This window comes from Giraffa tippelskirchi, chromosome 7 (assembly GCF_054371585.1).
Source record: "Giraffa tippelskirchi isolate mGirTip1 chromosome 7, T2T-mGirTip1v1.2.pri, whole genome shotgun sequence".
Taxonomy (NCBI): domain Eukaryota; kingdom Metazoa; phylum Chordata; class Mammalia; order Artiodactyla; family Giraffidae; genus Giraffa; species Giraffa tippelskirchi.
Window position 1 is genome coordinate 11,802,990 of NC_137281.1, and position 16,869 is coordinate 11,819,858.

Consider the following 16,869-nt stretch of genomic DNA (forward strand, 5'->3'; position numbering starts at 1 on the left):
CCACAGAGCTCCACTCTGCTCCCTTCTGCCTCTCTCCCTGCTACCCATCCACCGCCTCCTGACCTGATGGTTAGTGTCGGGTCCATTTCTTTCAGTGTCTGCAACGAGAGGGACAAGGGGTGAGTTGTCACCAGCCCCCGACCCTGAAGCCCCCGCAGCGCCCCTGCCCTCCACCCGTGGTGACCTCTGCCCTCCCTGCCTCGTTCCCCACTTACCTGTGTGCTCTGATGGGGAGTCCAGACCTTGCTTCTCGGCCTCCAGGGGCTTAGACATTCTTATTTCTGAGGACAGATGAGGGATGCCAGTGGGGTGAGGGTGCGGAAGCCAGTAGGGTTCTGGGGCCGCTCCCCCAGCACCACCCAGCCTCTCCCCCCATACCCTCACATCCCCTGCCACCTTGGAGACATGCCCTCTGCTCCGGACCCCTGCCCTCCACCAGTAGGACAGGAGAGGAGGAGAGGAGCCTTTGGGCTGTGGGGAGCCTCTTGGCCCCTCTGGAAGGTGGCACAGGGAGGGTCACCTTCAACTCCCCAAGAGACCTGGGGCAGGGTGGGAGATGAGGTTGGCCCTTGGTTCCGGCGAGGCTCTGGCCGCCTGGGGTTGGGGGAGGCTGGCGACGCTCCGAAGGAGCGAGTCAGCCGTGGGCTTCCTCGCAGCGGTCGCCAGGTTTCGGTGAGGCATGTTTTCCACTCTGAGTAGGGCCTGGGAGGTGTGAGGGACGGCAGCGTCCCCCAGGAGCGAGTCCTCAGATCTCCGAGTGTGATTCAGCGCCCCAGGCCCCCTCCCCGGCCCACCACTTTCCCGTCCACTCCACCCTCCGCCTCCCTTTCAAGCTGGGCGGCCCCGCTCTCATCTCTGTGACTCCAACTCCAACCCCATCCGCTTCTGCCCTGACCTTGTCCTCAGACCTAACCCTAGACCTTACCTGGGACTGCAGCCCTTAATCCAACCTGGAGCCCCTAGCCTACCAACCCCATCCCACCCTACAGTCCCGCAGGCCCAGGTAATGGAAGGAGGTGGCAAACAGGGGACCCGGAGCAAGGGAAACAACCCCATGCTCACAGCGCTCCGATTCTGGTCACAGGAAGGTGAGTGCTACTAGCACAGCGCGAGATATGACTCAGAGCTCACGTTGGCAGCTGGTACCAATATTACCCCCATTTTACAGGGGAGAAAACTGAGGTTCCAGGCAGATGGCACCTCCCCAAGAGCCCAGTGAGACAGCAGAGGCACCCAGGTCGGACTGGGGTCCTCGTGACTCTGGGGCTCCCACTTCTAATCAGTATCGCTACGGTCTGAAGAACCCGTTCTGATCCCCTCCACCTCATCTCCACAGTGACTCAACCCCAGGCTCACCCTGAGAGCCATTCAAACCCAGCCCTTCCTGGTCCTAGACTCCCAGTCTGGGTTTCTGACTGACCCATTCTCAATTCTCTTACCCACACTGATCCCCAGCTCTCATCCAGACGGTCTGAGTCCTTCATCTGACCTCGACTCCCAGCTTGGCCTTAGACCTTACTCCTGACCCTGACTCTGACCCTAACATCTCACAACTCACTCCAAATCCCCACCAAGACCCCATTCTATCAAAGGAGCCATCCAACGCTAGCATGCTCTGCATCCAAGATTAGTTAAAGAAGGCCAGCTAGAAAGGAGAGACCTGAAAGAGCCTCTGCAACTGAAAAAGAAGTCCAGATATGTTGCAACTGAGGGTCACTTGACAAGGAATGCCACTCTGATTTGAAATTCCTGATTAAAAAACCAACTCAAGGCTTCCCTTGTGGCTCAGTGGTAAAGAATCCACCTGCCAGTGCGAGGGACACGGGTTTGATCCCTGATCCAGGAAGATCCCACACGCCTCGAAGCAACTAAGCCCAGGCACCACAACTACTGACGCCTGGGCTCTCGAGCCCGTGCTCTGCAACCAGAGAAGCCACTGCAGTGAGAGGCCTGTGTGCCGCAACTAGAGAGCAGCCCGTGCAGCAACCAAGGCTGGGCGCCGACGAAGGAAAAAAAAAGGGGAAAGTCCAGGGCACACACTGCTGACAGGGGTGTAAATCCATCCAGGCTCAGTTCAGGAAAGTTAGAGAGGTGCCGCTTCCCAGCACATCCTCTCCCGGCATCCACCCCAGAGGAAGGAGTGTCCTGCCCACCAGCGCCCCGGGCACATGTGTTCCGGGCAACAGCCCTTTCCTAACCGCCCCCCAACTGGAAACAGCTCAAGGGCCCGTTAATGGGGACAAGTCAACACATTGGTACGGCCGTACAGCAAAATACTCCACAGCCCAGAAAAGAACCAGCTCCTGCATCAGACACACTGAATCTCGCAAACCTGCTGCCAAGAGAAAGACGTGAGACAACAGAAGTGGACAGATAGCAGGACCCCAATTAAGGGAAACTGAGAAACAGGCAGGATGACCTCAGGTGATTAAGGTCAGATTAGTGGGCACCTTTTGGGGGGTGCTGATCTGAAAAGGGTGTGAAGAAGCCTTCAGAGGGTTAGAAATGTCCTGGGAGGTGATCTGTTTGGTGGTTTGGGGGGGTGTCTGTACATATGTAAAAATTCATCAAACTGTACACTTAAAATCTGAGCGTTTTACTATACGTATGTTTTCACACACAAAAAAGAAATAAAACAAGCTAATAATAATAAGCCAGCACATAGTCCTACTAAGGCATAAGCTTACAAGGTGGGGGTGGGGAGCAGGTGCCCAGATGCTCCCGGAGTTCAGGCCCTGTTTCTGGGCACTGGGGAAGGGGCACTGAGTGGTTAAGGACCCCAAGGCCCAGGAGGTCACAAAGGGAGCCTAGGAAGGAGTTCCCCCGCCTCCTGACCCTGGGGCATCAAGAAGCAGGAGTCCTGCCTGATCCTGGCTCTAAAACTCCCAGACTCGGCTTCCTTGGTGGCTCAGTGGTAAAGAATTCACCTGCCAATAATCCTCCTGTCACCTGCAGGAGACCCTGGTCCGGGCAGATTCCACGTGCCGAGGGACAGCTGAGCCCATGTGCCACAACTACTGAGCCTGTGCTCTAGATCCTGGGAGCCTTAACTACCGAGGCCTGAGTCCCCCAGAGCCCGCGCTCCATCCCAAGGGAAGCCACTGCAATGAGAAGCCCGCGCGTGGCACCTGGAGAGTGGCCCCTGCTCACCGAAGCTAGAGAAAAGCCTGTGCAGTGAGGAAGACCCAGCACAGCCAAATAAAGAATAAATAACATTTTAAAGCCAAATAAATAAATCTCCTAGCCCTTGGCCCTGCTGCAGGCAACCACAAACCCTAGAGTGGCCCTCCATCCCTGCCAGCATTCTGGAAAGCCGTGCCCCGGCTGCCTCCGCAGCCCCTCCTTCCAGCCAGTGTCCACGCTGCCATCAGGAGCTCCTTCCCCGGCCATGACCACTTCCACGGTTCCCCGCCTCCTAAGAAAAGCCCAGGCTCCCCATCCTGGCCATCAGGGTGTGACCCTCGTCACCCTCCGCTGCCCATCTCTTAGCACTCATGCACCTTTCTCTTCAGTCATCGCTGGCATCGCCCTCTGCCTGGCGAGGGGCAGGGGGCAGGAGTCCAGGCCGTACAAGTTCTTTCCTCCCCACCTCACCGGTGAACGCCCCTCCTGCTCAGAGACCAGGGTGGCGTCGGGCCCCACCTCCACCCCAAAGGGCCCGTGCTCATCCTCGGCCTCTGCTGTGTGCTGAGCTGTGCCCCTCGACATTCCTCTCCTGGATTCCTAACCCCCAGTAACTCAGACTGTGACCGTCTTTGGAGACAGAATCTTTACGGAGGTAATGAAGCCAAAATGAGATCAGGCCCTACATACAGATCAGGGCCTCAGGCTAGACCCTGATCCAGTATGACTGGTGTCCTTAATAAGACGATGAGACTGGGATGCAGACAGGCACAAAGGGAAGACCAGGTGAGGACCCAGAAAGCTGATGGCCACCCCCAGCCAAGGAGAGAGGCCTCGGAAGACACTAACCCCACTGACACCTTGACCTTGGACTTCCAGCCTCCAGAATTTTGAGAAAAATAATTTCTATCGTGTAAGCCATCCCGTCTGGGGGTACTTTGTTATGGCAGCCCTAGCCAACTAAGGCAGCCTCTCTTCGCCAACCCAGCCCTGAGCCCGCAGGGCTGTGGTCACCTGTGCCCTTGTCCTTCCCCAATGATCAGCGGACAGGCCTGGGCTGACTCACTGCTGGGTCCCCAGCATCACCCAGCTTGGAAGCCCAGGTTATAAATGTTTGTCCCTCTCTGCTGCTCGCTCTGTCTCTTACTTGTTCCTGCCTCTGTCCTGCTGTCTCTGCCATGTAAAGAGCCTTGGCGTGGGCTGGTCCCTCGGCCTGGAACGCTGTCCCCACTCTGTCTGCCTGGTGACCTCCTACTCATCCTTCAGGACCCAGCACAGGCTCCGTCCTCCTTGAAGTCACCACCCTGATGACTTCAGGTGGGGGGTCTCTGCCCTGCACCCTGGCTCCACTTGCCCGTCACTGTCCTAACGGCTGCAGCCATCTGGGCCCCAGAATGTCTCCTCCATCAGGCTAGGAAGCCCTCGGGGCAGGGCTGACTCATCTGGGGTCCTCATCAGGAGGCGTGGGTGGGATGAACAAGGGCCGCCCTGCTCTCTCTCCTCCAGGCCTTTGCCTCTGCTCCCTTCCCACCTGGGACGACCTTTTCCTTCATAACTAGCAAACTCCTGCTCCTCTTTAAGGCCCCAGCTCCACGTCACCTCCTCTGTGAGGTCCTCCTGGACTGCCCAGGTTGTCAGTGCCTCTCTCATCTGGGCTCCCTCTACTCCCAACACACCCTGACTGCCTAGGCAGTGACCCCCTACCCTAGATGGTGGGTTCCTTAGGGCCCAGACTGGAGTCACCACTGCACAGTCTGGGCCTCTGTCTTTGGAATGAAGGAACTCAAGAAAGGATCCTCTCTCTGTGGTCACCTGATCTTCAACCCTCAGCGCCAGGCCCCCAGGGGCTCCCACCTGACCTTAAACCTTTAAGGTCACCTCCCCTCTGTAGGAATGGTGGCTGCAGAGACAAACGTGGTTTGAGGGGAACTTTCTACCACTGTTTCCCCAATCCTGCCCCCGCCCCCAGCTCCCACACAGCCCACACACCCCTGCAGCATCGGCTGGGCTGACAGCAAAATGGCCAGAGCTGCCCATTCCCCAGGCCTCTGTCCTCCCCTCTCCTCTTCCTTTATCGAGCCCAACCCAAGAGGAGGGTCTCATCAAACCATCCCCACCAGGGATGAACTGAGGGACTCCATTTCCACCATGGACCCAGAGCTTCAGTGATGTCTTCACGGGGACTCAGGGTATGGTGACCCTGGCGAAAGGCTCGCTGAGACCCCATCCTGCGAGCTCTCTCGCTCCCTCTCTCGCTCAACGCTAGACAAAGGCTCCTGCCCAATCCCACCCCATAATACTCTGGCACAGTGTTATGGCACAAGGTGAAACCTAAGTGTCCTAATTTTTTCAAGCCCCCTTCCAGGTGGCTCTAATTTGCTCTAACGTCCCCCCCCAACACCTTCAGAAGTGCCCCCTCAAAGCCTCATTCATCTGCACAGAAAGTCTGGGAGGCTGCTTAGGGTCACCCCTCCCTCCTCCCATCGCAGGCAGCGTGCGACTCTTCAACTCTTCAGAGAACGGGCAGGAAAAAGCCCTGTAGCACCCAGCGGGGCCCCTTGAGTCCCACCACCAGCGGGTCAGACCCGCCCAGGGCTGCCACGCCTCTGGGCTCACACCCGCTTGCCCCACTGCCCCAGGCCTGGGACCCTGGGTCCCCTCCACCCTCCCCCGCCCCTCCCTCCCCGGACTTTCACTTCTCCTCTGCATTTCCCCCAGCCGGTTTTAGCAGACTTGGGCCAGCTTCTCGTTAGCACTTACCGAAAACGGGGCTAAATATAGAGGGCCCAAGGGCTGCCCCTCACCCCTCCCGGCCCCGTTTGGCCTGTCCCCTGGGTCCCCGGCCTTCAAAGCCCACTTCAAGCAAGGCTGGGGCCTGGGAGCCCCTGTGGGCCGGGTCGGCACTGCCGGGAACCTCTGCGCGCCCACTGGCCCAGCCCGGCCTCCCCGGGAGCAGCGTTTCACACCCACACCCCACAGCTGTCCCTGGGGTGGCCTCCAGGGAGCGAACACTCCTGGGTGTCAGGGGGGAGGATGCAGACACAACAAGAGCGGTGGCCCCGCAGCTGTGCTGACAGGAGCTGCCACAGAGCGCACACACCACAGCCTCAGCCAGGCGGAGCCCCGACACGGACTGAGACCATGCAAACGCACACGGGGACAGGTGCGCGGATCCCAGACGGGAATGTGTGCAGATGAAGACACGAGCCCAGACACAATGACACCAGCAGATATGCAAAATGCACACCCAGACATGTGTGGGCACACCTGCCTGTACACACACTCACACACCGAGTCACCCCCGAACATGTATACACGAACATCCCAGAGTCACTCACAGACAGATGTCCAGGTAAGACACAGATGTGCATACACACATATACACCCAGGTCACTCAGATAGACACACACCAGATGTCCACACACACACACAGAGTGACAGAGACAGGTACACACTCACACCCAGGTCATTGAGATAGATACATCAAGATGTACATACACAAGCTGTGCACACTCACTCAGACTCATTCAGACACACATACAGACAGCTACACACTCACACACCCAGAGTCACTCAGACACAAATACAAGTACACGCCCCCCCCCAGAGTCACTCACACATACAAACAGGTACACATTCACACACCCAGAGTCACTCAGACACACAGACAGGTACACACACATCCAGAGTCTCTCAGACACACAGATAGATACAGATGTGCATATATATACACATCCGGGTCACTCATATAGACAAAGATGTACTCACACAAGATATGCACACACACACACATACACCCAGAGTCACTCATACATAAAGGTAGACTCAGATGTATGCCCACACACACAGTCACTAGACAGACATACAGAGATGTACACACACACACACAGGTCACTCAGACACACACACACGTGCACCTACTCATACTCCCAGAGTCCCCTCCTCCTGGGAGAGGGCCAGGGTGCAACCGAGGACCCAGTCCAGAGATGTGGAGCCCAAGACCGAGCAGGAGGCATGATCTGCTCAAGACCACACATGTGTTAATCCACATCCAGGCTGGGGAGCCCAGGCAGGCCTCGCAGGTGGGGCAATTCTCTGAGAAATCCCAAATAAAGGGTCTAACCCAGTGCCTGATAAAGCCGCCATTCCCCCACAGACAGGGAAGAGACCGTATGCACACATTATCCTATGCAGATGCCCTGGGTCGCTGTGTCTGCACTGTACACACATGTGCACACGCACAAACATACACACACACATCCATAGTTGCACATACGGTCCCCTCAGTAAATCATCACATCACACAGCATCCTGCAAGTAACCTTCCTTCTACCTCAGCACCCTCCTTGCCTCCCTTGCCTACTCATACCCACTCATCTGTCATGTCAGACCAGACATGCCCTCCTCCAGGAAGTCCTCCCTGATGCCCCATTAGCTGAACTGGACAAGTCTTCTGGGCTCGCCCGGTGCCCTGTGCCTCCTGCATCCCAGCTCCCACCCCTCTGTCTGTGCTTCCTCCCTTGTCTGGTGACAGGTCTGTCTCCCTTACTGAACTGGGCACTCCAGGAAGACAGACCCAGAACTGCCTTCTTCAGTAGTATTTCCAACATTCAGCACAGAACTTCTCCGTAAATATGTGCTGATGACGGCTCACAGGACACCCGCAAACGCTGATGCACACAGACGCAGGCCAAACCAAGATTCAGCCCCACAGACACCCACAAATGGGACACATCCCCACGGTCAGAACTATAGGGCCTCAAACAAAACACCCTTGAAGTATGGACACTGGCCGTGGTCCAGGCCCTGCTATTACTGTATTACCTCACTTAACTCTCCCATCCACACTGCCGAGAGCTAACCATCATTATGCAAAGATGGACACGTTATGCCAAACAAGTCAACATGTACAAATCACTTTGTACAGCCCTTGGCGGACGATGTTCGCTCAGTCCGCTGACACTTGGTGGGGGAGGCGGTTCATAAACACACAAACATAAATTTTCAGGGGTGCCCGTTTAGATGGGGAAGGCAGGGGAGGCCACCCGAGAAGGGAACATCAGAGGTGAACCAAGTGAGGAAGTGAATCAAGAGAGCCTTGCCAAGGCTATCCCCACAGTGCCGCACACACAGCCCCTCGCACACGCACACCTGACAGTCATATATAGAAAACTCAGAACCACTGTTCACACACGCGTACACAGAGGCACACACTCGGCGGTCCAGCCCCCAGGCAGTCCTCTCCCAGGATCACTCATGTCGCCCACCCACTGGTCCTCTGTATGAGAGCCGGAGAGCAACACCTGGCTCCATCCTCCTCCCGCGGACCCCTCAGGACAGGAAGCGGCAGAGGAAGGGAGAAGAGGGCTGAAGCCCCCCAGGGCTGATGCGAAAGGGGAGGGGAAAGAGGAGCTGGGGTGGGACGCAGGATGGGGAGAGGGGCAGCTGCTGAGGCACAGAGTCAGTGAGCGGAGGAGCAGTCGGAGAGGAAGGGCAGGCCAGGCCAGGATGAACCCCGGGTGCTGCCTGTACGCCCGGCCCCTTACCTGGAGCCCCCATGCCGGAGTGAACCATGCTGCCCGCCCCGCAGGGCTGGGGGAACAACTGTGTCATCTCCCCGCCCTCTCTGGGGGCCAAGCCCTCGCTGCCGGAAGTCACCCAGGGAGGAAACCACAGGGTCCGCCCCCTTCAGAAGGGAAAATACCCGTGCCTGAAGGCCCACCCCAGCCGGCTGCGGACCCCAAATCATGTGTGTGTGTGTGTGTGTGTATGTGTGTTGGGGAAGTGGGGGTTGGGGGGGTTGAGCGGAGGGAGGCTGGAAGAGCTGACTCCGCAGCTGTGCCCCCAGGAGGTGCCCCCAGCCCCGCTGCCGCCTCCACCCGGCCGGCACATCTGGAGCAGGGCTTGTGGGTCTGGGAGAGAAGGTGGAACCAAAACACCGACACTAAAACACTGGCTAGGAGTTTGGGGCGGGCCTTTCCCAATGCTAGGCCCTGCCTGTCACACCTAACAGGCATCACCTCTGAAGGTGCTATTTGCCCCCGTTTTACAGACAAAGACTGAGGACCAAAGAAGTGAGGTGGCCTCTCTAAGGGCTCAGAGGCAAGAAGCGTTGAAGCCAAGAAGCAGGGCAGGAGGAAGCTTCCGCAGGCTGTGGCCAACGGGGAACCCAGCCGCGCCTGTGCCCGCAGGTGAGGCGTCCGCGGCCACCACTGGGAGAAGAGGTACCCGTGGGCAGTGGTAGGGCCGGTGGCAGGGCCGGGCCTTGCCCTGGAGCGGCAGGAGGTCCGCCAGAGGGCAAAGCGGGCGCCGGAGGTGGCTGGGGTGGAGGGGAGTACCGGGTCCCGGGGCCACTGGCTGGCCCTTCGCGCTGTGGCGCTCGCGGCCTAACGCTTCCCTCCGTGCCCGCCAGAGGGAGGCAGCGCCCAGCCAATGGGCCAGAGGGCGGGGCCGGCTGCGGAGGAGGCGCCCCGCCCTCCGCCCCTCCCCCGCCCGACCCCGCGCGCACACCTGCGAGGGTCACACAAAGGCGCAGGACTCCCCGCGCGCGGCGGCGCAGACAAAGGCGCGGCCGAGCCCGCTGCCCTCTTCCTCCTCCCCGCGCGCAGTCCCAGGCTGCCGGGCCGCCTGGTGCCTCCAAACAGCCCACCTGCTCTCTCCGGGCCCTGCGGGACTCGCTGCGCCCCTACGCTTGGGGACCCCCCCAGAGCACGCGCGCGCACACGGAAGGCTGGACTCCTATACACACGCTCAAGTGTTTCTACACAGGGACCCCAGCACTTAACACACACGTGTGCACATCCAGACACATAGAAACACTCCTTGGTACCCGGGCCCTGACAAAAACGCTCCCTACTAACACTACCGTGTGTGCACAGAACCCTCTGCTCTGTCATGTGGGCACACGGGCACGTCTATACAGGTGTACCCAGGCATACTTCCCGGCCATGTGTGCCCACGTTCACACTCATGCACACTTATGCAGGCTATGACACACAGGCAGATCTTCGAGAGTGCCTTTCTACCTGTACACAGGCTTTGTGCAGCCCAGACACACCCAGGCAGGCAGGCCCACTCCACGAGAATGATGGTGGTCCTTAAAAGTTGGCTTAAAGCTCAACATTCAGAAAACTGAGATTATGGCATCCGGTCCCATCACTTCATGGCAAGTAGATGGGTAAACAGTGGAAACAGTGACTGGCTTTATTTTTCTGGGCTCCAAAATCACTGCAGATGGTGACTGCAGCCATGAAATTAAAAGACGCTTACTCCTTGGAAGGAAATTTATGACCAACCTAGACAGCATATTAAAAAGCAGAGACATTATTTTGCCAACAAAGGTCCATCTAGTCAAGGCTATGGTTTTTCCAGTGGTCATGTATGGATGTGCGAGTTGGACTATAAAGAAAGCTGAGCGCCGAAGAATTGATGCTTTTGAACTGTGGTGTTGGAGAAGACTGTTGAGAATCCCTTAGACTTTAAGGAGATCCAACCAGTCCATCCTAAAGGAGATCAGTCCTGGGTGTTCATTGGAAGGACTGATGTTGAAGCTGAAACTCCAATACTTTGGCTATCTGATGCGAAGAGCTGACTCACTGGAAAAGACCCTGATGCTGGCAACGATTGAGGGCAGGAGGAGAAGGGGACAACAGAAGATGAGACGGCTGGATGGCATCACCGACTCAATAGACATGGGTTTGGGTGGACTCAGGGAGCTGGTGATGGATAGGGAGGCCTGGCGTGCTGAGGTTCATGGGGTCGCAAAGAGACACGACTGAGCGACTGAACTGACTGACTGACTTACATCTGCACAGGGGACAGTGGCCCTGCCAACTACACTCATAACATTCCGTATTGTGAAGGCCATTCCTCTGAGCAGATTCGGAGACCCTGCAGCATCCACTGGCTTCACCTCAGACCTCCTGCCTCTGGGCCTACCTCTTTCCCTCTCTCCCTCAGATGGCAGTATTTCTATACGGGAGGGTCAGGCATCTGGTGGACAATGGCACTGGAGCCTTGTCTTGAAGCTGCATTTGCCCACTAAACTCTTTTTTTATTTAGGATTTATGTTTTAGAAGACTTGGAAATGAGGGTAATAAGGACTTTAGAGAGGGAGCAAAACCCCACCAAAACATCCCCCATGCTCCACAGTCAACAGCATCCTTGTCAGGAGGGAGCTCCGGGTGGTAACTCAGAGCAGGGAGAGATGCACCCCCGTTTCCGGTTCTGCCCTCCCAGGCCTGCGGCTGAGAGGTGGAGCTGGGGACAGCCTTTCATGCCCCCCCTACCTGTGGTGGGTGAAATCACCCCACCCCTCTTGCCTCTCAAGCTGACTCCACTATTATCGCCTCTGGGAGACCAGAATTGAGTCCCTGAGCTGGAGTCGAGGCATCTTGAAGGCCTGAGACTTCCACCTGCCCAGGAGAGGGTAGAGGGGCTGAGTTAGGGGCACGCTGGGTGGGCAGGGCCTGGTAGCCAGGAACGGGGAGGCCCAGGCACGGGAGATGGTGGCCGTTTAGCTGGAGAAGAGGCCTCAGGCCAAGTTGAGCCAGGCAGGTAGGGCCTGGGAACTGGGGAGCAGCGGGGGCCACTGGGGGTGCAGGGAGCCTGGGAGGGAGGCGGTGCAGGGAGACCAGGCTGGGCTCAGGGCTGAGCGGTAATTAAAGGAGACGTAGGGGGCTCCCCAGGGCCAGCGGGGCTGGTAACTGACACGCGGGCCCCATTGCTCCGCTCATATTTCTCACCGGATCGATACGTTTGACTCCCGACAAGACAATAATCGCTTGTACGCGGCCGGCGAGTCGATCAAATACATTATTAGAGCGAGGTCCCCTGGGGGCCCGGCGGGGAGTGGTGGGGGGAGCAGCCAGCCCACCGGGGACAGCAGAGCGAAATTCTTCACCCCTCAGGGCCCCCAACCATGGCCTCTTCCTCTTGGCCGCCCCTGGGGACCCTCTCTGTGGCTTGGCTCCCCAGCCTCTTTCCGCATCCCACTGTGTCTGGCATCCTCTTTGCTCAGCCCTCGGCCGCGTCCCTGCTCTGAGTGGGGACCTGAGCAGGGTTTCCCTGAAGTGCTGCCTCATCTCTGGGGCTGTAGCATGTAGGAGCTCAGAGAGGGCCCCAGGCTGGCAGGAGACAAGGAGACCGGGTTGCCTATGAGTTGACAGCCGAGCCAGAAGATGAGCTCGGGCCTGAGATTCATCGACATTAACCTCCCTTTGCCTCTCAGCGTTCTGCCTTCAGCAGAGCCCAAGGAGGGCCGCCTCTACATGGTGAGGCGGGTCGGGAGGGGTCAGGGAAAGCTGGCTTAGGGACTCAGACACAGAAGAAAGCAGGATGAGGGGTGGCAGACAGACAAACAGACCCAAGTATGTCTGGCTGGTCCTGCTGCGGGGCTGTGCAGTCCTCCCAGTAAGCCCTCTGATACTCTGGAATCAAACCCAGCCTGCCCCCCACCCCCGGGCACTGCCTGTCCGCCTCTTCCTAACTTCCGGGCTCAAGCCCTCATTTCCTGTTTACACACCTCCTTCATCCCCAGCCTTGCCCTCAGAGCTGCAGAAAAACAGACAGTAAGTCAGATCTGGCCTGTGGGCCATGGTTTGCCAACCCCAGGCTGAGACCATTTACCTGCAGTATAATCAGTGATATTTGTTTGATGTTATTTAATTGCTAAGACGTGTCCAAGTCTTTTTGCGATCCCATGGACTATAGCCCTCCAGGTTCCTCTGTCCATGGAATTTTCCAGGCAAGAATACTGGAGTGGGTTGCCATTTCCTTCTCCAGGGGATCTTCCTGACCCAGGGATCGAACCCATGTCTCAGGCATTGGCAGGTAGATTCTTTACCACTGTGCCACCTGGGAAGTGCCCAAACTTTTCCTACGTGTCCTTTAGTGCCAAGCTGTGAGCTGGGGGCTGGGGATCTAGAAGAGAACTAGATCTGAAATCTGCCCTCAGGGAGCTCATAGTCCAAGGGGAAGACTGGATTTGATGGGAAGTTTTCTAATATTCCATAACTGACTCAGAAAGTATCCGATAAATGCTAGTCAAAGATGAATCCCAAGACATAGACTTGAGGCTGGATTTGATGTTGTAGGTGGAAAGATTCTGAGCAGGAAGAGTCTGTATAAGTGAAGTCCACCGGGACTGGTGTGAGACCAGGCTGGTGGGTAGAAGCTGGAGAAGATGACCAGAGGAGAGGCTGGGACAGTGGTCTAAACAACAGGAGAGAATGGGGCCATGAGGATGAAGATGAGAGTATGAGTTTGAGTGAGAGTCTTGAGGACTTTAGTGGACTTGCAAGCAGGCAGCTGAACAGGGTGGATGGGTGGGTGCTCAGGCCATCACCGATGGACAGTGGGAAGGGGAGCAGATTTAGGGAAGATGCTTAGGTCAGTGCCGGGGATTGGGGGGTGAGGGGAGATCAGCAAGGTCTATGGACCAGGAAGCCAGCAGATGCTGAATAAATTCACATCGACACAAACACTCCTCACGCATCTCCCGCCCACCACCAGTTTCCCAGACCCACCAGAAGTCCCAGGAATTCACCACACACAAAAAGAAATCAGGAAGCATCATGGTATGGCCCAAAGAAGATAAAAGTAGGAAGACCAACAGGTCCCCATTCTGGACCTGGCCATCTGGTGACCCAGGGCCAGCCCCCCGCACTCTCCGGGCCTCCATTTCCCCACCTAAAGCGGGAGGTGGGCTGGAGGAGCACTCTGAGACTTCTTCCAGCCGTTTCCAGTCTGTGGCTTGAAAGGGACAAGAACAGGCAGGATGAACCGACGGCTCCACTAGCAGCGACATTCACACGGCTAGCCTGGGTGGACCCCGAGTCTCTCCAACCCCAAAGCCTGCGCCTAGACTGCTGTCCTGGGCTTGCGGCTCCTCACTTGGGCTTGTACATGTCCCAGGCTGCAGGCTGTCCCGGAACAGACCCTCTAGGACATCCGAAGAAGCAGTTGCCCGGCCCTGGGCCTCCCCTGAGGAGGCTCTGCCCTGGGCACAGGCGCCCCCGCCCACCCCAGGCTGCAGACTCGACTCCAGCCCAGATCCGCTCACCAGCACCAGCACTGACTCTGCAGGCTGATGGCGCTTTCCTTCCTCCCAGCCCAGGGAGCTGTCCAAAGGCTGAAATGCAAGGGCCCTCCGAGTGGTCCGGAAGCCCTCCAGTAACCCAGCTGCTGCCTCCAGGAAAGCCCGGCCCCCTCACCATGGATGGCCTCCAGGCGCCCGCAGGACTTCACTCCTCCTAACGAGGGCACCGTGTGCTTGCCATACCAGAGAAAGACGAATCTGTCCCCACTTGGGGCCTCTAACCTTGCTGACCCCTCCCCTAGAACGCTGTTCCCCATCTCTTCCCTTTCCTCTGACCCTTCAGGACTTAGCTCAAAGGCTGCCTCCTCCCAGAAGCCCTCCCTCAGCCACCCTCCACTCCAGTTATTGTTCAGTCGCTAAGTCGTGTCCCACTCTGTGATCCCATGGACTGCAGCATGCCAGGCTTCCCTGTCCATCCCCGTCTCCCAGCATTTGCACAGACTCATGTCCCTTGAGTCAGTGGCTAGTTTTGTTTCTTTGTAGCGCTCTCTGGAACTCAGGCACTGTCACTTTGCCTTACTGTTTCCTCCTCTGAAATGTAAGCTCTCTGAAAGCAGGTGCTCTTTTGTCTTGTCTTCTGTGCTATCCCCTTCTGAAACGGACACACCACGTGCTTAGATCCTATTTGTTGAATGAATGGATCCTTCCAGGTTCCCACAGCTCACAGAATGAAACCCAGGGCTGGCTTTCCAAGCTTAAGTGGACATGGGCCTCTGCGAATCTCCATGGGCAAATTGCCCTCAGAGCTCACCTTCTTCCTCTGGGTTTGGCAACTTGGGGTTCCTTATGTACCCATCCTCCGCACTTCCTGTGTTTGCTGGGCAAATTCTACTGGCCTGTACAGCCTCGGCTCAAATCTCTCCTCTCTGGAAGCTGTCTCGGACTCCACAGGAGGCCTACTTAATAGTGATGGCCTCAGTCTTCCCACAGTTCAGGCATCTTGGGCTTAGTACTAACCGTACTGCATTGAAATTACTTCCCAATGAGGCTGCCCTCACAGGGCAGGGCTGGAGGGCAGGGTGAGGTTTCATTCATTTTTGTAGAATGGAGCCCAGCACTGGTCTGCAGATAAGCCCCATTGAATGAGGATATCTGCCCCGTAGACTGTGACACTTAATAGAGCTGGATGTAAGCACTAGCGCTTCCCAGGTGGTACTAGTGGTAAAGAACCCGCCTGCCAGTGCAGGAGACATAAGAGATGCGGGTTTGATTCCCTGGGTTGGAAAGATCCCCTGGAGAAGGAAATGGCAACCCACTCCAGCATTCCTGCCTGGAGAATCTCATGGACAGAGGAGCCTGGCGGGCTACAGTCCATGGGGTCGCAAATAGTTGGACATGACTGAAGTGACTTAGCATGCAAGCACTGATCTGGGAGTCAAACATTTGAGAGTGTGGAAACTGGTTTTTCCATTCACTTGCTGTATGACCCTGGGCAGGTGATTTCACCTCTCTGAGCCTCTGAGGATCCTCATCTTTGAAACGGGGGCAGTAACATGGGCTGATCAGTGGTAAAGAATTCACCTGTCAAAGCAGGAGATGCACGAGACCCAAATTTGGATCCCTGGGTCAGGAAGATCCCCTGGAGAAGGAAATGGGAAACCACTCCAGTATTCTTGTCTGGGAAATTCCACGGACAGAGGAATCCGGCGGGTTACAGTCCGTGGGACAGCAGAGTCAGACACGGCTGAGCATGCATGCAACATGGGCTGACAGGAACTTCATTAATCTTTTTTCTTTTGCTTTTAATGTTTCCTTGCGCTATATAGTAGGACCCTGTTGTTGTTCATCTTAAATATAACACTGATTACCAGGCACAAGGAGTTCAAAAAGCTCACAAAGTGTTTATCACTCTCAAGTTTGAAAGAGAAAATCAGAAATAACATAGAATGCTACCATAGGACAGTGGCTAAATAAAGCGTAGCATAACAACAAAGGAAACTATAAACAAGGTGAAAAGACAGCCTTCAGAATGGGAGAAAATAATAGCAAATGAAGCAACAGACAAACAATTAATATCAAAAATATACAAGCAACTTCTGCAGCTGAATTCCCGAAAAATAAACGACCCAATCAAAAAATGGGCCAAAGAACTAAACAGACATTTCTCCAAAGAAGACATACAGATGGCTAACAAACACATGAAAAGATGCTCAACATCACTCATTATTAGAGAAATGCAAATCAAAACCACAATGAGGTATCATTTCACACCAGTCAGAATGGCTGCTATCCAAAAGTCCACAAGCAATAAATGCTGGAGAGGGTGTGGAGAAAAGGGAACCCTCTTACACTGTTGGTGGGAATGCAAACTAGTACAGCCACTATGGAGAACAGTGTGGAGATTCCTTAAAAAACTGGGAATAGAACTGCCATATGACCCAGCAATCCCACTGCTGGGCATATACACCGAGGAAACCAGAATTGAAAGAGACGCGTGTACCCCAATGTTCATCGCAGCACTGTTTACAATAGCCAGGACATGGAAGCAACCTAGATGTCCATCAGCAGACGAATGGATAAGGAAGCTGTGGTACATATACACAATGGAATATTACTCAGCCATTAAAAAAAATACATTTGAATCGGTTCTACTGAGATGGATGAAACTGGAGCCCATTATACAGAGTGAAGTAAGCCAGAAAGAAAAA

At 56.1% G+C, this 16,869-nt stretch overlaps 1 protein-coding gene across 30 annotated transcripts in view; it reads right to left on the bottom strand.

Moving 5' to 3' along the window:
• The window catches only part of POU2F2 (POU class 2 homeobox 2), a 102,805-nt gene that overhangs the window by 25,988 nt on the left and 59,948 nt on the right, over positions 1-16,869 (bottom strand). For 20 of the 30 annotated variants that reach the window (XR_014060907.1, XM_081516106.1, XM_081516110.1 and 17 more), the window contains exons 1-3: positions 8,670-8,751; positions 216-281; positions 64-98 (exon numbers count right to left, since the gene is read on the bottom strand). Coding sequence is in view for 29 of the 30 variants with exons in the window: in XM_081516106.1 (XP_081372232.1) it covers positions 64-98; positions 216-281; positions 8,670-8,736 (168 nt within the window). In the remaining variant the exon portion in view is untranslated. Of the gene's footprint in view, positions 1-63; positions 99-215; positions 282-925; positions 1,077-8,669; positions 8,752-9,461; positions 9,576-16,869 lie in introns of those variants that run through there. The other 10 variants (XM_081516126.1, XM_081516109.1, XM_081516121.1 and 7 more) reach the window with 3 other exon arrangements.